The sequence below is a fragment of the Podarcis cretensis genome (genome assembly GCF_951804945.1).
Source record: "Podarcis cretensis genome assembly, chromosome: 12".
Lineage (NCBI taxonomy): Eukaryota > Metazoa > Chordata > Lepidosauria > Squamata > Lacertidae > Podarcis > Podarcis cretensis.
In genome coordinates, this window is record NC_137181.1 from 3,955,708 (window position 1) to 3,980,511 (window position 24,804).

A 24,804-nucleotide genomic window follows, 5' to 3' on the forward strand; every position below is an offset into this window, starting at 1 on the left:
AAGGTACCACAAATGGCTTGTTATGCAGAATTGCCTGTGATAATTCTGTAAGTTGCTGAAGCCCTTGACTTTACTGGAAACTGTACTCAGCCAACCCTGCTGTTGCCTGAAATCTCACCAAGTGTTGGCCCAGGTGCTTTGAAGCCTGAGGGACTAGAAACTTGATTTCTAAGTGCAACTCCCCAGATGACTCATTTTTGTGCGCATAGCTGGAATATGTTGTCCTGACTATGATGATGCATCATTATACCTGCAGAGAGTAGCATAAGGAAACAGCATTGTGGGGAATTGTAAGCAGAAGTTTCCTTGCATTGTGGGGCCCTGTGGTTAGCAGCTGCAATGAGGCTTTCAAAGAGAAGTTAACTGCTTCAGTGGGGTTGTTCCATGACAGATCATCACAAATTTTATGTGAGTTTGTGTTTTTGGTATCCACTTAAGTACTTTCATGAACTCACTGTTATTCCTCTAGGATCTTGACCTCTGTTAAAAGGGGGGGGGGGGGTTACATTAGCCACAGCAGAACAGCCAATTTACCGCAACACAGCTCCTTTACAACACCTGTGCTACTGACTGTCAAACTTTGGTATTGTTGATTCAGGTAGGTAGCCGTGTTGGTCTGGCGTAGTCGAAATAAAAAATAAAAATAAAAAATTGTCTAGCAGCAACTTAGAGACCAATGAAAGCTTATACCCAGAACAAACTTATTTTTTAAATTTATTTGGTATTGTTGAAATACATACAGCAACAACAACAAATCCATTTTTTGTTGAGAGACTCAAACTGGGTCTGCTAGATGTGGCTTGTGGAGCCCTTCCAGGATCAGAGGCCTTGAAGTTTAAACTTCATTAGTTTCATAGTAGATCTGCCCCTGTGTGAATGTCCAGTGGTTATTAAGACATTTTGTACCCCCTCTCAATCAGAGCAAAGAGCAGCCCCATGTAACACGCCCCCCCCCGGATATTTCAGTGAAACTGGCCTATTTCTGAATCAGAACATAGTGGATATAATTGGTAAGTAGCCATAACACACAGAGCAATCCTCCTTTTAAGGATTGCTGTCTCTTGAATGAGCGGGGCGACGCCAAAGCAACATGCTGGCGAGAGCCTTCGCTGCAAGAGGAGCGATGCTCACCTGCACACTTGACGTCTACGGCCCCTTTGAGAGAAGGGAGGGCTCTCCTGCCTTATGACCCTGCCCAGATCTAGGATTTAGCTCATTGAAAATCCTCCCAGGATCCTCTCTTAAGAATCATTGTGTGACTATTTGGAGCCTCCTCATTCCTCCACCCCTTTGCCAGCTAAAGAAGGAATTAAAGCAGAACATACGCAGAAAAAAGCAAGAATCACAACTCTTTGCATTATATCTCCTTGGTCTGCGCAAAAGTTTCTGGGGGCTCATAGGAGACCTCTGTGAGTGGGTGAAAGCCCATTTTAGTTTTCTCCCCACATGTTGGCACCATGTCAGGGATCCATCATTTGGATGGATGAAAAGGAAAGCTGTTCTAACTGTCAAATTGCATCATCATCATTATTATTTATTATTATTATTATTACCTGCCCTCCACCCCACCCAAGGTCCCAGGGTGGGTTACAGCATTAAAACACAAGACCAAAAACCGTTTAAAACAACTTGCAGTTGTAGAAGTAAGGTGGATCTTAAAAACATATACCTAAAGTGTCAAAAGAACAGGGCAGGAGCCTTCTGTCAAGTGCAGCCTCCTGCTCCCCACAGTCACCAGCTCACAGACCAGATGAAGAAGGCAACTGCTCTTCCCCACTGTCTGACCTTGAGGAACTGGTATGCTGCCTCCTGGACATGGAGGTTTCATTTAGCTAATGACCTGCCCTTCACCGTAATATTCTAGGGTGGTTTGCAACAGTGTGAAGTACAGCATTAAAAACAGTTTAAAGCAAACTGCAGTCACAAGAATAGGCTGGGCGCTTAGAATATGTGTCAAAGGCTAGGGTAAATAGGTACAGTGGTGCCCTGCAAGACGAATGCCTCGCAAGACGGAAAACTCGCTAGACGAAAGAGTTTTCCGTTTTGGAGGTGCTTCGCAAAACAAATTTCCTATGGGCTTGCTTCGCAAGACGAAAATGTCTTGCGAGTTCCTGCGGTTTTTCCCCCTTCCCCCCCTTTTTCTAAGCCGCTAAGCCGCTAAAAGCCGCTAATAGCGCTAAGCCGCTAAGCCGCTAATGGGCTTGCTTCGCAAGACGAAAAAACCGCTAGACGAAGAGAATCGCGGAACGGATTCTTTTCGTCTTGCGAGGCACCACTGTACATCTTCAGCATGTAATGAAAACTGTATAATGCAGGTGTCAGACACACCTCTGGGGGAAGGAGTTCATAGGGTCATCTAGTCCAACCCCCTGCAATGTGGGAATCTTTTGCCCAATATGGGGCTTGAATCCACAACCCTGAGATTAAGAGTTTCCTGCCTCACCGACTGAGCTAGCCATAACTTGTGTGTTAAGAAATAACTTCCAACTCTGATTCCTGGCAGTCGAAAGCTGGCATGAGTGGCAGGTACGCCCGTGCACCTTGTGATGAGATTGCCCGGTTTTATTTCACATGCAAAGGAGTGGATCAGAGCTTTTGCTCCTTGCAAATAATCCCTTTTGAAAACAGAGGAGGGCCCATGTGAACCCCCTCCATCTGCTTAGCGCAGCTGTCCTAGTTGACCATGCTGAATTGAAAGGGAGCACCGTGTGTGTGTGTGTGTGTGTGTGTGTGTGTGTGTTCACACCACCATGCCAAAAGCTCCTGAAATCTTGTTGGGTGGGGCCGCTTTCCTGGATACTCCTAAAATACGGAGTCTGCTGCTGTTTTTCTATTCCAGCCACATCCAGGGAGGGTGGAATGAGAGGAGGCAGAAGTTTAATCTGGGTCCCTCTGATTGATGATAAAAACCGTAGTCCCATTACGGAAATGGCTTTTGGCTAATACGCTATTCCCTGGCTTTGCTTTTAGTTCAATGGAAGCTGCTTTCCTTTTTGATGCCTGTACTATTAAAGGAAAGCAGCTGATGGGAACAGCTGCTGGCCACCCCTTTTTGGTTCGTGGCTTAGCAGGCTATCTACGGAACAGAATGAAAGTGCTTTATTAACATCAAGGGTTTTTGTGTGTGTGTGTTGTTTTGTTTCTGTAAAAAGAGAGGAAAATCCCCGTTAGTTTCTCTTCCCTAGAGAATATCCTTATCAGAAAGTGAAAAGAAAAACAAGGGAAGACACCACCCATTGATCTGCAGAATGCATTGATCTGCAGAATGCAAACTTAGCAGCTGGTTCTTGGTGCAGTGAAATATTTACTGGAATATCTATACAGCCATCCAAAGAAAGACTTGAGTGCTTTTGCCTTGATAGGAGGTAGTAGTGGAAGAAGAAACTTAAGAGGACGTTAAGGACTGCTTGCTTGGGGACCTCCAGATAAGCCACTTTTATAGCCGAATCCCCTTTTCTAGAGAGTTCAAAATGGTGGTTGAGGTGGGGTTACTCTGGCTCGGGAATGTAGAGGAAAGACAAAAGTGCTCATTCTTGCTGAACTCTTTTGGGTGGGTGTGGGATTTACATAGGCTCTAAACAGCTGGCACTGTGTCCATGTGAATGGCTAGCTGACAACGTGAGGCTTTAGGGGTGACACAGCCAGCTAATTTTTTTTTTTATAGCAAGAGTCAAGTAAGTTAAAAGTTCATCTCCATTCAGCTTTTTCTCCTTTCATGGCTTTTGTTTAGGTGTCAAACAAAACCCCGAACTCAGGGCTTTTCTTTTTCCAATTCTTCTGTGCCAGCTTTATTGGAGGGGGGGTGAGAAACATGCCAGCTTCACACAGGGCTGTGTAAAAACATCAGATTTCTAGGTGCTATAGCATGCCATTTCTAGAAGCAATTTCCAGGCTGTACTGCTTGCAAACTGGCACGTTCACGAAAACATTTTGCTGGTTGTTTCACAAAACCTAAAATGTGAAATGGACATACCCCCTTTTAGCTCGGACAGGTTTGCTTTGTTGTCTGGTGCCCGTCAGGAACTTCATATTGCATCTTGATGAGAGTGCTCTTTGAAAGCCTCATTTATCTTAAAAATTTTTGTGTGTGCTGACTTTCTTGGAAACGCACAATATTCAAAACCACATTGTAGAAATAATTTTAAAATCTGCTTGTGACAGCTAGCTAAACAGCCACTTGTGTGTTCTGGAAACAACACGGGCAGGTTTCCTGCAGCGAAGGGGGACTTGTCTCTTGACACACAAGATTTGTGCTGGGGTTGGTTTGCCTTTGCCAACCTCGGCCTCGTACCATTGTACTGTGGAGAGTGTATTAACTTATGGTCTCTGTGTGTGGTTTGGGAGCTGCACGGCTATGGAAAAAACAATGCTGTCCAGGGTTGTAAAGACTGCAGAGAGAATAATTGGGTGCACTCTTCCCACCTTGGATCAAATCCATGCTGTCAGGTGCCATAAGAAAGCTGCAGAGATAGCGCAGGATAGTGCGCACCCCAGAAATGATCTCCTTCAGCTTCTGCCTTCTGGAAGAAGGTATAGGGTTATAAAGACTAGGACTAGCCGCCTGAGAAACAGTTTCTACCCCAATGCAATTCTGGTTCTAAACGCAGTATAAGGAGTCTCTCTAGTATATTGTATTTTAAAATGGGGTTTCAGAGTTTTTAGGGGGTTTTGAATGTCTTATGTAGATTTTTCAATTTCATTGCTCTGTATGGGACAATGACAATAAAGATATCATATCGTATCGTATTGTTTCCATTTCGTGCTGACCGGGGTTGATTGGAGCTGTAGTCCGAAGCATCCCGAGGCCGCCAGGTTGAGGAAGCCTGGCTCTAGGGGTGGGGCACTTTAAAAAGACTGAGTCAAAGTATTTCAGGGTCATTAATAAAAGCCCTAGTAGGAAGCGGAAGGGGGTGCCTTCCCAGGCATCTGGAACAGAGGAAATGGTTCTGAGCCTTGGTGGCATGAGGAAACAATAGCATTTCCAGCTGTAGCGCTGTCAAAAGCTTCTCCCTATGGGCTTAAAACGACAGCTGCATTAAATGGAGAAAACATATTTCTTTTAACAATAAGCCCTTGTTGGGGGGGGGGCTTGTCTTGCGTGGGGATCCTGGTCTGTCCTTGGATGTGGTGAAAACTCCTGGTTTTGAAGAGTTTCATGTGCTCAGAAAAAGTCCGCAAGTTTTCACCAGGGCGGTGTGCACTCTGCACTTAAATAAATAAATAAATTTCCCCAGCAAGAATAGTAAATTTTGGCAGGCATAAAAAATGCAAGCTGAGCTAACTTGCAAAATCCTGATTTATAGTCATAAGGACCTATCCTTGGAGAGGGTCGCCTGTCCTCTTCAAGCAGGCCTCCTCCTGGTTAATATTCTAAAGGTAAAGGTAAAGGTACCCCTGCCTGTACGGGCCAGTCTTGACAGACTCTGGGGTTGTGCGCCCATCTCACTTAAGAGGCCAGGGGCCAGCGCTGTCCGGAGACACTTCCGGGTCACGTGGCCAGCGTGACAAAGCTGCATCTGGCGAGCCAGAGCCGCACACGGAAACGCCGTTTACCTTCCCGCTGGTAAGCGGTCCCTATTTATCTACTTGCACCCGGAGGTGCTTTCGAACTGCTAGGTTGGCAGGCGCTGGGACCGAGCAGCGGGAGCGCACCCCGCCGCAGGGATTCGAACCGCCGACCTTTCGATCGGCAAGTCCTAGGCGCTGAGGCTTTAACCCACAGCGCCACCTGCGTCCCTGGGGGTTAATATTCTACAGCCTTTTAAATGTGTCTGTGGGGAGGTGGGGTTATTGTTTTGCTGTTTTGGTTTAACTATTTACTTATCTTGTATTTTATTCTGTGAACCGCCCTTGAGAACCGCCTTTCTCAGCACCAGTTTTAAACTGTTTTATCTTCCCTGGCATTTTAAATGTCTATTTTGTTTGCCTAATATTTTGAAGTTCTGTTACTGCCTTGTTTTGCTAAGTCATTATGAATATTGATCATGTTGGACTACAGCTCCCATCATCCCTGACCATTGGCAGTGCTGGCTGCAGCTAATGGGAGTTTTTCTGGTCCAGCAACATTTGACTAGTCACAGATTAGCCAAGCGTTGCTTTACTGTTTGATTGTGTTCGTAGCTGGCATGAATACTTTTATTCGTGCCCCTTGTGCACTGCCCTGGAATTCATTTTGACAAAGTTTGGTCCATAAACAAACAAAAACCAACCAACCAACCAACGGACTTAAAGGCTGTCTTCAAACCCTGTAGATCTTATATAGGTTTGCATCCAAAGTAGCTCAAAGTTAAAGGCACTTAGGACCATGGGAAGCTAATTTTACTGAATTAGGCCAACCTAGCTCAGTATTGTTTACACCGACTGGCAGTGGCTCTCCAGGGTTTCAGACCAGGAGTCTTTCCCAAACTTGCCTCGAGATGCTGTTAAGGATTGAACCTGCAAGGCAGATGCTCTACCCCTGAGCTACAGCCCTAACCTCTGGGGCTTCCTAGACTTCAGCAAGTGTTACCCCACATGCTTTGTTCAATCATAAAAAGGGATAGAAACCTCCTTGAACATAAGTTGTAAGCTGACATTGTCACGAAGATGAAATCTGTACCTGACACCGTGTTCTGCACTGCTGCGGAATTGAAACATGCAATTACAGTCTGCACCATTTGTAAATTTTGTGTGTGTGGGTAAAGGTAAAGGCACCCCTGACCATTAGGTCCAGTCCTGACCGACTCGGGCTGCGGCGCTCATCTCGCTTTATTGGCCGAGGGAGCCGGCGTACAGCTTCTGGGTCATGTGACCAGCATGACTAAGCCGCTTCTGGCGAACCAGAGCAGCGCACGGAAACGCCATTTACCTTCCCGCCAGAGTGGTACCTATTTATCTACTTGCACTTTTTGGTGTGCTTTCAAACTGCTAGGTTGGCAGGAGCAGGGACTGAGCAACGGGAGCGCACCCCGTCATGGGGATTAGAACCGCCGACCTTCTGATCGGCAAGTCCTAGGCTCTGTGGTTTAAATCACAGCGCCACCCGCATCCCATTTGTGTGTGTGTGTGTGTACACATATGTTAAAGTAAAGCACATGGCAAACTTAAGACCCATAGGACTTGGGACTCTCAAAGGGCCATCTTAAATTCTCCTTCCTCCCTGTTGCTGATCCAAAAGGCAGAAGCAAATAATACTGAGCTGGAATGATAATCAGATAATTTCCCCACTTAGTTTTGTTTACAAACATTACAGAAGAAGCATGGGAGCACCTGAATGATAGGCATGGTGAACAGCTGCTGATAAACAACTTTCCAACCCCTAACCCCCCAATATGCTTTTTATTTCTTAAAGTCTTTTTCTGCAATGAAGCTCTTTCAATTGCGGGTATGGCTTCATCCAAGAAGCATGTCTTAATTCCATAGATGGAGGCCTTGCCTGCAGAGACACAAGGTTTCTGCTTGTTGATAGGCCTGCTGCAAACAAGCAAACCTTGCAAAGCAGGTCTCTTTTGTTGAGCACCCCTTAACCTCTGGGAGCCCTTTGTTTTGTTGCTGTACAAGTACCTGCATTGTGCAGCAGAAGCTCTTTAGTGCTGGAGGGCTGTCAAGGTGGATTAAGGTTTTCGGCCAGCCAGCCAGCCAGCCTGCCTGCCTCCGTCTCCTTGAGAGGTGAGTGCATCCACTTGCATTCAAGGCATTTGCTAATGGTGCTCTTTGTACTCATATTTGGCTGTCATTGTGCTGGCTAGCAGGCCTGTCAACAAGTCCCTAATTCTCTCCAAGGTGCTGCCGATAGACTAGAGGGGGAAGCATCTCCCTCTTTTGGATAGCTGCTGTCGAATGCTTAGAAAGGACTGTTCTCTGCTCTCTGAGGGTCTTCATTCTTAGTTTGCCCTGCTGGAAGGATAGGTCCGTCAGCAGGTATTACCTGTGATAGTTCAATGGAGCCTTCATTTCATGGACTGGCTGGATTCAATGAGTGCTGGAAGGAACCAGATGGTGGACCCCCAAGGGAAGAAGGCTCAGAAGCAGGGTGTTGGTGGTGAGACGGCAATGAGTGGTCAGAAGGAGAAGAGGGAGCAGACTGAGGGGAGCAGGAGGTGTTGGAAACCGAAGAGGCAACAGGGTTCAGTGAGCAGGAAGAGTCTGTGGCAGAGAGCAGTCCGGAATCAGAGACAGAAGCAGAGGCTGGAGAGGAGTGTGTGTGTTTGTGTAGGAGACAGAGATGAGGCAAACTGCTGAAGAGTTCAGGGAATTTCCCCCTCCTGCTGCGGTCAGCTTCCCTCCCCCCTGGTCTCCAGAACATGCTGAGAAATGAAAAGAGCAGAGGATAGATGGGTTGTGCGCAGACGCAGTCTCCGATTGTTTGGAACAAATCCCAGAGAGGAGGGGACTTAAGCAACTGTGGGAAGGTGGGGACCTTCAGTCTTTGCAACTGCTGCACTGGGGCAAGACCTCCTGGAAATAGTTGCTGAGATCACTAGACTTGAACTCTATTGCTTACTTTGAATAAAGAGCTAACTTCATCGACACGTGCGTTTTTTATTGATGATCTACACCTTACTCTGCCTCTGGACAGTTTGTGGGCTTTCTGGAAGCAACTAAGGAACGTAGTGTGCCGTCATATACTGAGGCAGACGAGTAGTCCATCTAGGTTGGCATCGTCTGCACTCTGACGGACAGTGGCTCTACAAGGTGGGGGCTTCTCCCAGCCCTTCCTGGAGATGCCTGGAGATTGAACCTGGTACAGGTTCTGCATGCAAGACACATGCTCTGCCGCTGAGCTTATGGGTACCAGGCCTGTGAGAGAGCAGCGGAACACAGTGCAGGAGAGGAGGAGGCGGGAGCATTGCTGAGCGTCTCTCTGGCTCCCCCTAGTGTCCCACCACCACAATGTGGATATAGGAACCTGTCTCCATACTGAGTCAGACTGTTGGTCCATCTAATTCTGTACTGTCTACACTGCACGCAGCAGCACTGCAGGGTTTCAGACAAGAAATTCTGCCAGCCGTACCAGGAGATGCTTGTTGACTGTTGTGAGGAATTGGATGGTGGCCTGGGTAAACCATTGATCCGCTCCAGCAGGACTGGTTTCATTCTCTGCAGTCATCTCTAGAATGTGGTGCTGATAGCACCAAGGTTGTGGGTTCAACCCCTGTATCGGACAGCTGCATATTCCGGCATTGCAGGGGGTTGTACTAGATGATCCTTGCAGTCCCTTCCATGAAATGGCTTTCAGCAAGGAAAGTTCTAAAATAATGCGACATTTGAGGGTGTATCAGCAGCAAAAAAAGCAGCTCAAGACCCAGCCAGGTGGTTAACTTAGTATAACTTGATAGTTTTCCATTTTTCTTGCAAGTGCCATGAATGAAAAACTGATAATTACCACCTGGAAATTGCAAGTCCTGCTTCTAGTATAATGAACTTTGCATGTTACTGTCTTAACTGCTTCCTGCCTTTTTATAAGATCTTAATAGTTTGGTCTTATAAAAAGGTAAGAGTCTTTATGCTTTCCAAAATAACAAAGGAGACATTCTCTTAAGCTGATATTCGCTTTGGCAAACTGAGTTTATAAAATGCTAATGGAATATCCTTCCCTCCCTGTCTTTTTGTCAAACAGAGGAAATTGGGAGTTTATATAGAAAGAATTGTTAATTGGGCGTCTGGGAATCTTCAGATCTAGAAATGAGTTGAAACAAAACAAAATGCTTGGCCTTGAATGCCTTTCCGTCTCTTGATTAACAAGAAGAAATCTCAGCACTCAGACAGACTTCATTAAACCATTTTATCTCCTAGTGCATTAGTGAGCAGACAGATAGAGTGGGAAGAAGCATCACTTTTTCCAGGAGTCTGAAACATTCTTTTTTTATCAGCAGTAAACTTCTCACCTCTGTCTCCATGGGCGAAATGTTCTGTTTCATTGTTGACAGACTAGAATCTCTGGCAACTCCCCCTTAGTCCTTTGTGGGGATTAGCTGTGTAGATCAGTGCCAATATTCTGGGAAATAGGTGGGTAATTAATTAGGTTCCTTAAAAGGCAAACTCAAACTGACATGGCGCTTATCTCCCTCTTGATGTGTGTGTAGGTTTTAGCATTGATCAGCAAACATTATTTTTTGTTGGCATTAATTTAGGGTTTCATGCTCTGTACTAAAGAAGAATGGACCCCAAGTTTCCACAGTTCAACACATTTTAATTTAAGTCTTCCGTGCTATGATACTAGAAACACTGTTTTGAAGATGGAATTGGTGTGCACCAATTGTATTAAGTTACATGACATTTTTGTTTTTGTTTTGAATAGATTTTATTAGCGTTTTTAAAAAATACACAGGTTAGTATCCAATATCTTTCTATCAAAGATAAAAAAGACCTAATCTAAATAAAAGGAATAAAAGAGAGAGAGAGAGAGAAAGAGAGAGAGAAAGAAAGAAAGAAAGAAAGAATCAGAAAGAAGAAAAAGGAAAGGAAAGGAAAATAAGAGAATTTCAGATACTTCTTCTGTCAGCTATACGTAGAAAATTGTTCAAAACATCCACTCCAAGATTAACACCCCCAAATTCCACTTTCTAGAAACCAATACTTTCTTTAATCTTCAGACCCAGATATCATAAGTTCATTTACTTTTTCAAGCAAAAAGTCTATAAGGAGTTTTCAATAGACAGTTTTTTTCCCCCTCAGTGCATGCCATTTTGGGCTGCCCAAGTTTACAAGATGCCGTGGAAATTTTCACCTGAACTGCTGATTGCCTCCAGAGGGAAACAGAATATAATTTTTTTTGGGGGGAGGAGAGGCATTTTTATATCTTGGTTATAGTAAAGACTCTTCTTTTAACACTAACCTCATTTAAAGTGAAAAATATACTTGAGAATCTCTTAGGGTCTATTATCATATACTGAAGTGAGTATATAATATTTATACACTATATCAAACACACAGAGTTCTTTAAGGAAAGAGATCCCCCATAGTTCTAACTTGGACATTTCATTTTTGCTGCCTCCAGGCAGCTGAACAATAGTCTAACATATTTTGAGGCAAAGTGGAGAAATTCCAATGTGGAGGCATACTGTGAAGACCATGGCCCCTTCCCATCTTCCTGGCGGCTAGCCAGGTTTGGGGACTCCCTGGCCAGCCTTGGCTCAGGGATGCGGCCTTTCCTGAAGTGCCTGATATTTGCAGGCGTTAAAGTCCATAACCCAGACTGCACGGAGCAGAGGGGTTCCCTCTCTGTGCCAGCCATCATGCCTTCGAGTGATGGCTTTGGTTTTCCATGGACCTCTTTGCATCTCATCATAGCTAAGCTTTCTATTCCCAGTAGCTTGCATGAGGTGATGCTAATAGCTTCACAGTTGCTTAGCATCGCAGTGGAGCGTCCCTGCCCCTGATCTTTGTGGAGAAGCTAAGGGAATGAGGGAGATTTGATGAATACAGGGTAAGCGAAGCAATGGAGACAAGAACTCTTTTTGCAAGAGGAATCAAGTGTTTTGTTTTGAGGAGAGAAGTGGCTTGATGCAAAGGGCAAGAGGGTGGAAGTTCAGACATAAGGGACACCCTGGAAAGGGCAAGAATGTGGGAAGAGAAACAGTGGGTCCGGTAAGTGGTGGGTTTGAAATATGGGAAAGGAAGACAAGAAAAGAGGGCAGTGCACAGACCTGGAAAAAGGGGACAAACTGAAGGGTTGTATTAGTTTTTTTTATTTAAAGTATACAGCTCAATCGTGGCGTGAAGTTAAACGAGTAGATGGTGCCAGGTATTACTCATTGCTTTCCTGATTTCATAGAATTTTAGAGTTGGAAGGGATCCGAAGGGTCATCTAGTCCGACCCCCAGGAATACAGGAATCTCAACTAAGGCATCCATTACAATTGGCCAACCAACCTCCGATTAAAGCACTCCAAAGAGGGAGAGTTCACCACCTCCTGAGAGAGTCCATTCTACTCTCGAGAAGCTCATATTGTTGGAATCTCCTTTCTTGTAACTTGAATCCATTGATTTGGGTCCCTTGCCTCCGGAGTAGAAGAAACCAAGCTTGCTCCATTTTCCATGTGACAGCCCTTTAGATCAGGGGTCAGCAAACTTTTTCAGCAGTGGGCTGGTCCACTGTCCCTTAGACCTTGTGGGGAGCCGGACTATATGTTGGGGGAAAATTCCTATGCCCCACAAATAACCCAGAAATGCATTTTAAATAAAAGCACGCATTCTACTCATGTAAAAACACCAGGCAGGCCCCACAAATAACCCAGAGATGCATTTGAAATAACACATTCTACTCATGTAAAAACACCAGGCAGGCCCCACAAATAACCCAGTGATGCATTTTAAATAAAAGGACACATTCTACTCATGTAAAAACATGCTGATTCCCGGACTATCCATGGGCCAGAATTAGAAGGCGTTTGGGCTGGATCCGGCCCCCGGGCCTTAGTTTTCCTACCCATGCTTTAGATACTTGAAGATGGCTGTCATATGTCCTCTCAGTCTGCCCTTATCCAGGCTTAGCATACCCTACTCTCTCAACTGTTCCTCATAAGGCTTGATCATCTTGGTTGCCCTCCTCTGCGCATGTTCCAGCTTGTCAACATCCTTCTTAAATTGTGGGTGCCCAGCAGTGGACACAGTACTGTCCTTACAGCATTGCCTGAACTCCTGAGGTATAATAGGAATCTGGTTTAGGATAGAGGAAGCCTGTGGAGTCTGTGGTTGGACTTGAGGTCCTGGGCAGTTGACTGACTACCCTACAAACACCTCTGGGCTTTTGCCTTCACAGATGCAAAAAAAAGGGGGGGGCCTTTAGGTCGATTATGCCTCATTTGAGTTGAAACAGGTAGTTGATGATGAGCACCACCCTTTTAAGCTAGGTTAGATGTCTTGGTTTTAGACTGTGTTGATTTCTTAACCTTGTTGCTCCGCAAAGAAAGGAAGCCAAGGCAACATCTTTACTTCCAGCTCAATGACATAAATTCCCAAGAAGTACCCAAGATTGTCATTCCTAAATCGTTTCAGGCTTGCCCTTTCCCGGGGTACCGTTTATGCCACGCACACTTGCCCTGCCTGCCAGTTTCATACGCCATCAGAGACGTCCGCTTAAAAGATGCAGCATAATACAACATTAATGAGCACATCTTGAATCCTTTCAGTTAGCGATGCTGACCTGGCACAGCAGTTAATATGCCATTACAGAATAGTGCTCCGTGTTTTCTGGAAGCGCTGAAATATTATTGCAACTTTCCCGTAGTGTTGGGTATCCAGGATGCTTTCCAAAAGATACCCACCCACTTGGTGAACAGATCCCCATACCCCTTTGCTGGAATAAGCGCTCAAGTTGCAACAGTTCAAAGCCCAGCAGATTGATCTGGCCAGTAGCATTGTTTTCTCAAAGTGGCCAACCAGATGCCCATGGATATCCTGCGAGCAGGACCTGAGTGGATCTGCACTCTCCCCAGTTGTGATTCCCAGCTGTACTGCCTCCAATGGTGGAGGGAGAACATTGCTCCACCCACACCCCAGCAGAAATCAATCTTGTCAGGTGAAGTTAGACATTGTGTGCTTTCTCCTGTGTGGTTTTAAGCCAGGCTTCCTCAACCTCAGCCCTCCAGATGTTTTGGGACTACAACTCCCATGATCCCTAGCTAGCAGGACCAGTGGTCAGGGATGATGGGAATTGTAGTCTCAAAACATCTGGAGGGCCGAGGTTGAGGAAGCCTGTTTTAAGCACTGGAATGGGCTCACAGGAAATGCATAGCCTCTAGATCCCATGGGCCCTCCCTGTCTAACTGATCTTGTGTGGTTTGTGCATCTGGATTTCCTCCTCTTGGGTCAAGGCTGCTCCTGGGGACATTTGCTGCTGTTCCTAGCTGTGTGGTGCAAACTGTCCATATCTTTGGAGTTGGATATTGTGGTGGGATTCTGCAGACTTTAGAGCCTTGTTAAGACTAAACACAAATGGCACTGCTTGTGGGGAGGAAATTAGTGGATTTGACCCTTTGCTCCCACCCATGGTCACCATAACAAGTCCCCCCTCCCCAAGTGCTGCTGTTGACTAGGATGTGCATATACCAAACAGAAAGTTTCTCTGTGTGTGGATTTTCATGGCGACCACAGCACATGAGGAGAGGGTGAATCTCCTTCCTGTGTTTTATGCCCTGTGGCTGTTGAGTTTGCAACTCAGAACTATGTGTTGAATCTTGGGCATAGCCTGACCCTTAAGCCATTTTTTGAACACCCATCTGGTATGTTCTTTGAAGGAACAAGAAGTCATGGAGGGAGCTTCTGCAGTACCTCTGGGGGACTCTCTGCATTACCAAAACCTTTCCAGGGACCCAGCCTGAATCTGCTGCAGTTGGAGCGCATGGACATTAGTCTTTTTCTGGACTTGCCTCTGTGTGAAAGGGTTTTGGACATTGGGGAGTTAGTTGCCCTCATCTGCAATTCTTCTCTGTAAGCTTAATGGAAACTGGCCCAGTTTCTTCCCTTTGGGTACACGCTGCCACTCCATCCTTTATCAATTTTATTGCCTTTCTTCAACATCCTCTCCTACAAAGATGCACAAGAGCCATCAAGAGGAGCTAAATGATCTTGGTTATTGAGTTGTACCAGCTCTTCCCCAGTAGAGCTTCCTCCCTACCCCAGCCTGCTTTAATAGCTTCTGAGATGAGAATATTTTGGCAGGTTTTCTCATATTTGCACTGCCCTGGCTTGGAGGCACTTAAATGCTCTTGCCTGCATAGCCTTTAAATGCAGAGGCACCCAAACGTTTATGGAAGGGTCCTCTGCATACAGAAGTTTCTGTCCCTGGTGGCACCTCCAGATATGGCCAGGAGAGATCCTAGTCTCCAACCCTGACAACACTGAGCTCGAAGGAGGCAGCTTCTGAAATCTGGCCGTCTCCCGTCCATGCTAGTACCACATCTTGAAAGTGCGATGATCTCTGTGGCACAAGTAGTGTCTAAAGGAAAAACTTAGGAAATAACCAATCAGCTGGGCAAATGGGTTTATCACATCAGTTTCACCCGAGGAGGTGTAGAAATGATGATGGAGTTCTGGCTATTAATGGATCTCCTAGGTTGAAAAATGGCTTTGGTCCTGTTGCGCTGAATGGAGTGGCTTAGTTAACTCTTGGGCTGCTGGTGAGGAGGTTATGGAGGGTAAGTAACAGTGGCTTAAAAAAAAAGAGGTTATTGACATGAGCTGAGTCATCTGAGGACAAAAACTGCAGGCTGCAGGCTCTCCTCTATGGAAGGGATAAATGGGCCTTGCCGTGATTTTGAAGGATATACACCACTCATTATGTAAAGAGTAATCTCCATACGGGAGGTTGGAATTCAGCGGGCAGGCAAGATGCTGGAGCTCATCCCCGCCTGCCTGCCCTTCGCTCTTGAAATAGATTGAACTTTAATGACCTGGGGTTTTTTTCCAGTTTGGGGAGAGGGATTATTTTATTAAAATAATAAAATTCCCCACCTCGTCCACAGTGATTTCAGGTGGTCCCCCCCCCAAATAAAAATGCCACAGCATCTCAAAAGCACATTCAGCAACAATAATTTCTAAAGCTTAAGCCTCTTTTAAAGCACCAGTGCAGATACATGCCCTCAGTGATCTAGTCTCGAAATACTGTCGCAGAAGGTTTTTTCACTTCTTCCAAATGGGGAAGAAAGATGCTCATCCTTTTGTTAAAACAAAATAAAAAAATTCCTTCCAGTAGCACCTTAAAGACCAACTAAGTTAGTACTTGGTATGAGCTTTGGTGTGCATGCACACTTCTTCAGATACACTGAAACAGAAGTCACCAGACCCTTCTATATAGTGAGAAGGTGGGGAGGGGTATTACTCAGAAGGGTGGTGGGATTGGGTGATTGGCAGATAGCTGTGATGAGCCTGTTGACGACTCTTAACTACTGCAATAGGTCTTACAGGAAAAAGCAAGGGGTGAGAAGGTGAAAAATGGCTTTGTCATGTATAATGAGATAAGAATCCAATGTCTTTGTTCAGACCAGGTCTCTCCATCCTTTTGTTAGAGAGCCATTTGAATCTGTGTACTGGGTCCCCGCGGAAGTTAGTCCTGGCCTGACTTTGGTCTGTGAGCTGTTGACTGCATGCCCACTGTTGTAAGCTGCCTTGGTGGCAGCTTTCAAAATTCACCAGCTGCTCTATCGGCCACTTGCAACCAAGTGAAGATGCCTGGGAGACAATATGGCGCTTGACATCTCCACCAACTGGAGGTGCGTGCCTGGGGATCTTTGGATCTGGACTGTTTTCACACACTAGCAACACATCCTGTAGAATTCTATCCATGATATTTTATCTGCGCAATCAGAATGAATTTCAAGAACCAAAAAGTCGTACTGAAAATGGCCCAAAATGGCAACTAGGCATGCCGTTTCGGCAACAGTAACTCTGGTATAAGGAGCCATTTGGTGCCTAGTTTATATAACTGAGTTTCTAACACTGCTTGGAAGTAACTTGATTGTAAAGTAAAGCAAAGCAAAGCTCATTGTAATAAATAAAACGAACTGTTGCTTCTCTGGAATATTTGCTTTCATGAGAGAGGATCAAGATTAGGGTGCTCTTAAATTAAGGATTGTTAGAAAGATGTTGGGAAAAGAAAATTATGTGGTTTTGGCAGAAATGACATAAAGGATTAAGTGAAAATGAATTGGTGAAAGAGAGAATGTAAAATTATAGTATATTAAGATAAATTATTAAGATAAAAACAAGGTTGGAAGGATTTGTTGAAATAATAATTTGAATTAGAATACAAAAATGGGAGGTGTGAGGAGGTCAAGGAAATAAGTAAAGGAAAGAAAGCTATGTAAAGGTTCGATTTGTTCTTTTTTAATTGATTGTATTTTTTCTGTCTTTTTATTTATTTATTTTTTCTCTTTTTTCTTTTTGTAACCTTTAAAATTTGAATAAATATTATTTTTTTAAAAAAGAGTAGGGGGCTCTTGGCTATGTTTGTTGGTGTGGGACTGCAGATCACATACCCCGTCATTTCCAATTAAAAAATTAGAGCAGTGGCTCTAGGAGAGACCCCAACCAGTCAGAATGAAGATAGAATTATTAGTATCTGGCAGCCTCCATATGTTTGCAGAGAAGCCTGAAGTGTGTTCTCTGGAGATGTCTTTCTATACCATCTTCTCCTCTGCCTTTTCCACATAATTCCTGAGAACATAATTCCTTATTCAGATAGTCTTATGTGAGCCCTTATAAGTGGCAGTTCTGGCAGCGTGATCTGTGTCTAAAATTCTGAATAGAGACTTCTTTGCCAGGTGGTGCATAGCTTGTATTTTTTGTGTTGAGCAAATTTCATTTTGGTGTCTTGGCTCTTTCAGATAACAGCAACAAATTTAAATCAATATTTAAAATGCAATTTTCAATTATGATGCTTTTATACATATAAAAAGGACTGGTTTAAAGCAGAATCTGAACTTAATATGTGTTGATGCCTGTGTTTCATCTCTCAGCTAAATTCGCAGCCCTCTCTCAAAGACATGCAGTTGAAAGCCACTTTCATATATAATGGAAGAGCCATGAAGTGGCGGCAGCACCGAATGGTCCTTAAATAGCTAGATGTTATGAATATGGCACAGTGGAGCTTTTGCTGCTTTTTGGGGCTGATATTGGGCGCCAAGGGCTGTCAAGCCATCACAAACATTGGGGGATCTACTCTGGCTCCAGACAATGTGCTCCTGTCTCTCTCACCAGATGAATCTAGTAAACACATTAAGGTGGTTGCACACTCCCACATGGCTGCCCAGATGGGCAAGCACCATATATATATATATATATAGAGAGAGAGAGAGAGAGAGAGAGATATCGAGATCAGAGTGGTGTAATCGGGCAGCATTTTGCCTGCACAAGGTTTTCGTTTTGCAGATAAATGGTCTTGCTTAGTGTCCTTGCACATGTACCGAGCAAAAGGAACAGAAAGCAGTGCTTGTCAGCCTTTCCCCCTTCTTGTGTATAAGTGGACAGAATGTGGCAGAAAAGCCAAATTGCTGCAGAAAATGGTTAACTCATGTAAGCAGGACAAAGGCATGATTTGATCATCAGCCATGTTGTGTCAGAGCAGTCATTGCCAACCTGGTGCCCTCCAGCTATTTTGGACAACAACTGCCGTAAGCCTTAGCCAGACGGTCGTTGTAGTCCAAAACAGCTGGAGGGCACCAGGTTGGCAAATGCTGGCGCACAGCCACTTTGGGTGCACCCATCTCTGTTTAGGTCAGGAAATACCTGAATTATTTTGACTTTTATCATCATGATTTTGATTCTCGTTGACTTAGTCTGTTGAGTCTCTTCCACTGTACTTTTCAGACTGATTGCGTCGGTAGAGAGAGCAGCTTGTCCCAAACCTCCCAATGAACTTCACCGTGACAGACAAAATTATCTCATGGCTCCTTTCCTCTTCTTCTCTCCTTTCCCAGTTTTTTTAGTCCGTAAAGGTGTGAACCATGGCTGACTTCGACCACAACCTGAGTCTGGCGGACGCCCTGACGGAGCCGCAGCCGCAGATCGAGGAGGAAGTGAAGCGAGATTTCATTGCCACCCTGGAGGCGGAGAAATTTGACGACATGGTTGGGGAAACGGTTGGCAAAACGGACTACGTCCCTCTTCTCGACGACGACGACCCGAAGCCTGGGAACCAGGAAGCGAAAACCAAACCCCATGCTGACAACGTCCCTGCGGAGCGTAAGTGAAGCTTGGCTGTGAATGCTTTGGGCTGTGTGGTTGGGTGTGTGCGGTGCCCAGTGGACAGAAGAGCCCCGGAGTCAATGGTGCAATGTCTTCCAACACTGCCTTGCCCCCTGGGAAGGGCACAGCACTTTTGCTGTACCATCCTCGGAGGGTGGGTGGGGGTGGTTTTCTTGCCCTCTCTTCTTCGTCTCTTCCACTGCTCAGGAAAGAAAGGGTGAGGCGACGAGTGGGCAGGTGTGTTGTTGGCAATGTCTTTGCTTGGTCTACCTGTGGTACCTTCTGTGTGCGCGCCGGGTATTGCTAAATGCAGCAAGGTGGGACGGTGAGAGGAGAGGTGGGATTTGCCAAGACAAAGGTTAATGTCCTCAAGCCCAGAAGCCCCTGCAACTGTCACTATATCCTGTTCAGGTGATCATGGCAACTCTGGATGGCCTTGAGCAGGCATAGGCAAACTCGGCCCTCCAGATGTTTTGGGACTACAACTCCCATGATCCCTAGCTAACAGGACCAGTGGTCAGGGATGATGGGAATTGTAGTCTCAAAACATATGGAGGGCCGAGTTTGCCTATGCCTGGCCTTCAGTATGATGTAGGTAAAAAAGTGTGGATTTTTTGTTTATCCGGTGGGAATGATGAATTACTGGGCAGTTTCCTGGAAAGTTTGGGGGATTCTGGAGTTGAGGTTGCTTTGAGTCATCATTTGCTGCATCTATATCCCAGTTTTTTCTCCAAGGAGCTCAAGGGGGCATACATGCTTCTCCCCACTCCTCACTTAATCCCCACAACAGCCCTGTGAGGTAGGTGCGGCTGAGGGGCAGTGATAGGCCTCCTCAAGGCCACCCATTGAGCTTCATTGCTGAGTAGAGGGGGTTGAACCATCATCTCCCAGGTCCTCGTCCGACAACACTTCTGTTGTCTTCTTATTATTATTAAATTTGTATACTATAGATCTCAGGGCGGTTCACAACATAAAATTACAAAATTATGGATGGATTGGATGCTCCCTTCATAATATTACCTTCGCGCACCCTTATAATGCATCACAACACATTCTTTGAAAGGAAGCAGCAGCATTTTGTTCCATTGCATCATCTCCCTTTCAGGCCTTGCCTTACCTCGCCATCCCCTCCCCTTTCTTCTTCCTCCCAGTACCCCAGCTGGTGCCATCCAAGGTCTGTTTCCTCTCTCCTCCCATTTCTGGAATTCTTTGGGCACCCTCCTGTCATTGCCTGTTGTCTGGACTGTCACTGTTTCCTGTCTGGCTTCCGCTCTCCAGTCAACTGAGGATGCTTTCGCTGAACTCCTTTCTTTCTGTGGCTCTGCATGTGTTCTTCCTGTGCTTGCCATGCCTTTTACGTCCTTAAACTGAGACCACAGCATTCTTTACACCAGCCCTCCCACCCCTGGCGCCCTCCAGGTGTTCTAGACTACAACTGGCTCCAGCCAGCATGGGGTGATGGCAGGAGTCATAGTCCAAAATATCTGGGGGGCGCCAGGTTGGAGAAGGCTAGAATCATAGAGTTGTAGCATTGAAAGGGACCACAAGGGTCTTCTAGCCCAGCCCCATAATGCTTTGCTCCACTCCATGCAAGTTTATTAACTTCAGCTTATAAAACCTCTGCCCACGCCCTTTTTTCCCTTTTCCCTCTTTCCTAAGTTGAGTACAGTAAATAATAATTCCTAACTTCCCTGTCTCCTGTTTCTTCCCTCTTTTTCGGCTTACGCAATAATGCTCAAGGCCCTGTCTTTAGAGAACCCTTATTTATATAACCTTTCTTTAAAAGTAAACATACATCTTGTGTCAGGATGTATAACTTGTCTCTTCTGGTGAGCCTAGCCATGTCTCGCCCGAGAGCGCCTGAATTGCGTCGCCCGCGAGGGAAAATACCTAATATTAGCTTCCAAAACCGAAACAGATTGGTGAGCCCTTGGGGAAGGCGGCCGGGGGTGGGGGGCTCGGGAATGGGGAGAGGGCAGTGGGGAACTTCAAGGGAAGTGAAATATTGCAGGCTCTCTAGTAAAGCTCTTGCCTTGATCTCTTTCTGAAGGGGACTCCAGTGTTTGCAGTTTAGATTTCGTTTGCACTGTCTCCCTGCTTGTGTCTGACAGGTGAGAATCTGACCAGCTTACTGGGACCAAACCGAAAGGTTTGCAGCTTCATAGCACAGAGTAAGAGGTACAAGGTGGAGGGCCTCAGGTGAGAGAGTCTCACAATTGTGTCTAAAGATTTTGCAAGCTGCTAGGAACTGTTGCCAGCTGAAACGCATATTGAGGGCGCGAAAGCTGGAGTTCATTTCTGCATGCCCATTTGGGCTGCTTTGGCAGGTGTGGCTGCTTACAATGCCAGCTTTTTATGTAGCACTTGAGACGTCTTCAGGTATGTACCCTGCAGTTCTTACAACAACCCTACAAGGTAGGTCAGTGATATGATCCCCTTGTTAAACAGGCTGGTGGTGATGGTGGGGGCATGCCTAAGGCCAAGCTGTGTGACCATGGCAGGGGGGAGGTCGAAGCTGGGGGCTTCGTGGCTCACAGCTCAGTCTCTGCAGTTGTTGTGGGACACTAACCAGGAGAGGCCAGTTCTTGTTAGTTCTCAGGCTACATGATTTGCCTGTGTCTCCAACTTGGGATAGTGGAATGGGCTGCAGAGAGAAAATAAACGTGAGCAGGGTGAAATGAGTTAATGTATATAGTATTTTACAGAGTAGCTGAACCCAGTCTATGCATTCCAAATGTACTGAGTGTCTGTCCTAGTAATGGACAGATGGGCTGTTATGCACCTACTTATTATCCTACTTGCTTTGGAAGTGAAACAGACATGCTTGGGGTTTCTCTAACGCTTCAGTTGCAGTCTTTGTGCCCATGACAATTGGAAAAAAAGTATTCTGAAGGGTACAGTATTTCAGGATCTTTAAACTGGTGGCTTCCTGACATTTTCTTCTTCTTTTCTCTTTCTTGGCCACCAGAGTAATATCAGCAGGTATAAAGCAATAGGAAAAAATGTTACCTTTGAAAGGCTAAGGGTTTTGGTTGATAAGATACCCCATTTTGAGACTTGGACAGACCAAAGTAAGGTTTATCTGGTTGCTCTGGAGAGAACAATGTCTTGCTTGCTTCATCCCTCTGAATTATTTTACTAACTTGATACTGAACCCTTTATTAGATTTATGCTGTCAGAGAAAGGAGGAGGAAGTATGTTCATCTCTTGGTGTGAAGGATCCTGGATGAGGCAAGGGTTGGAATGGGGTGATCTCATTCTTTCTCGGCCTGCTGGTTCTAGAATTTTGGGAACACCTCCTGCCTTCCGCTCTCTTCCTTCTTTACTAATTTCCCCCCTTTCTTGAGGCAAAATGAGATCAGTCCTGGAAGAGAGAGAAATATTACATCCATGGGTCTAACTATTTAGCTAGGTACTTTTGCCTCTGGATCTTAACGAGACACCTCTGTTTCATCAGACTTACGGCTGGGTGGATCTTTGCGGAAATACCTGGTGTATGGCCCTAATAGATGCTGAGATGTTACTTTTCAGGGGCCATTTTTCCAGAGACCTGGCTGCCTTGTCTGGGAACTTAAACTTGTGTTAGAATATTCCTGGTTGTAAATCAGATGGTCTGGGGTGGAGAACTCACATAGTCTGCATGTGGCCCTCAAGCTGATTTAACGCGGCCCCCAGCACCGTCCAGCTCTCCAAATGACACATGCCTTCTCTTAGTTAACAGGTCTTCTGCTGGCTTGGATGAGAAGGATCAGAGAAGGAAGTGAGAGAGATGACCATAAAGAGAGAAATGCAGGGGAAAGCTGAAATGTTTTGGGAGGGATTCGCAAGGTGAAACATGGGGTAGGGGGAGAGGTAAAAAGAGCCCCATTATTTTGCAGGGAGCCATGAGTTGGTGGAGCCCAGAAGTCAAGAAGGAAGTGCAGTGTGAACCTGGGAAGTAGGAAGGCAGGTCTTTGCAGTAAATTGCAGTAAATTGAATTAATTTTATATGAAATGATTTTAGAATGTTGTATTTTTTTATTATTGTTAGCCGCCCTGAGCCCGGCTTCGGCTGGGGAGGGCGGGATATAAATAAAATTTATTATTATTATTATTATTATTATTATTATTATTATTACTACTACTACTCTGATGGAGGCTAGCAGGCATCTGTTTTCCTGTGTGGGAGGAAGAAGGGAGGCTTGGGTTTGGGAGCTGGAAGGGATTAGTTCTCTGGGAAATAAGAAAGAGGTGTGTGGGAGAGAAAGTGAGTGATTGAGCGATATATCCCGTATTTTCGCTCCATAAGACGCACTAAAAAAAAAAAAAAAAGTAAGGGGAAATGTGTGTGCATCTTATGGAGCGAATTCAGGCGGGAGGCTCTGCTCAGCGCTCCCTTTAAAAAGCCACGTGGAGCGTGTGTGCGGCTCTTGGGGGCTTTTCCCCGAGGGGGGAAAAGGGCAGCCCGTCAATCCCTTCTCCCTCCTTGGGGAAAAGCCCCCAAGAGCCGCACACACGCTCCACGCAGCTCTTTAAAGGGAGCGCGGCTCTTGGGGGCTTTTCCGGGAGGTGGGGGAAGGGACTGACGAGCTGCCCTTCTCACTCCTCAGGGAAAAGCCCCCAAGATCCGCACACTTACTCCGCACACTCTTTAAAGGGAGTGCAGCTCTTGGGGGCTTTTCCCAAGAGTGATCCCTCTTGCTGTTCTGGCTTCGCCATGCGAAGCCTCTTCAGGGCTGGGGGTGCCTGCCTCCCGCTGCCCTGAAGAGGCTTCACGCGGCTATCCCAGAAGCCAGAACAGCAAGAAGGATTGCTCCACAGCGATCCCTCTTGCTGTTCTGGCTTCTGGGATTCAGAATATTTTTTTTCTTGTTTTCCTCCTCCCCAAACTAGGTGCATCTTATGGTCTGGTCCATCTTATAGAGCGAAAAATACAGTGTGTACACACACACACACACACACACACACACACACACACACACACTATATTCTGTGAAATGGTTCTTTACACTTCTGGCTCTAATCCCTCTGGTTACCCCAAGGGAATTTGGTCCACGACACCCAAAAGGTGCCTTACCTGAACATAAGGAGAGCCTGCTGGATCAGGCCAATGGCCCATCTAGCCCAGCATCCAGTTCTCAGAGCAGCCAACTAGATTCCTGTGGGAAACAGGATCTGAGCACAGGAGCCCTCTCCCAATGATCAATAATGGAATATGCAGAAATAGCCAGATTAACAGGGAAAATTAGACAACAGGGCGAGGAAACATTTCAAAAAGAATGGGAAAAATTTACGTCATATATAGGAAAGATAAGATGAAATAGTGAAACCAGTAGAATTGGAAATAAACCTCATAATGTGAAAGATTAAGAAAAGTGATGGATAATGAAAATAAGAAGAAGCAAAATGTATAAGGAGATTAATATAACTAACAGTAGTTGTAAATGAATACAGACAGACAACAAGAAATGTATAAACAGGAGGATTTATTTGTTTATGGATATACTATGGACAAATAAGGAAAATGAATAACAATATACAAAATGGATGAAAACAATGCGATAAAATTATATGTGATATAAAAAACCAGAAGAAGGAAGGAGGGAAGTCAGCGCTTAGGAGCAAGTATAAATGTAAAATGCAACACATTATGTGTATGTGGAGTGTGTAACCGGAAAACTAATAAAGATTATTTGGGGTAGGGTGGGGGGGAAGACTGCCCAATGATCTTGGAAGAGGTAGCAGTTGAACTCGACCATCCATCGCAAGAGCCCAGCACTCTATTTCCGGCACCGTTCTGAGATGTATTGTCAGGATCATTTAAACCTGGTGTGCATCTCCAGCTGCTGTTGATGTTGCTTGGAGCTGCATCTAGGAAAGGCAGAAACCAAGCAGAACACACCCACCCACCCACCCCTGGCAGGAAGAGCACTTCCTTCGCATGCAGAAGCAACCCAGGTTCCGTTTGTGACATCTCTTCTTGAAGAACCTTTGGTAACAGGCGAGGGGAAGCTCCTGATCTGAGACCTTGGAGAACCGCTTCCAGTTAGAGTTGATACTTCTGGCCAGATGGGCTGGTGGCCTAACTCCTATGAATCCTAGAATCATAGAGTTGGAAGAGACCACAAGGGCCATCGAGTCCAACCCCCTGCCAAGCAGG

At 45.6% G+C, this 24,804-nt stretch overlaps 1 protein-coding gene across 14 annotated transcripts in view; it reads left to right on the forward strand.

The window, feature by feature from the left end:
• Positions 1 to 24,804, forward strand: part of MAP4 (microtubule associated protein 4) — a 209,747-nt gene that overhangs the window by 41,535 nt on the left and 143,408 nt on the right. For all 14 annotated transcript variants that reach the window (XM_079996302.1, XM_079996312.1, XM_079996313.1 and 11 more), the window contains exon 3: positions 18,398 to 18,662. In XM_079996302.1, coding sequence (XP_079852428.1) covers positions 18,425 to 18,662 — 238 coding nt within the window. In that variant the 5' untranslated portion in view covers positions 18,398 to 18,424. The remainder of the gene's footprint in view (positions 1 to 18,397; positions 18,663 to 24,804) is intronic.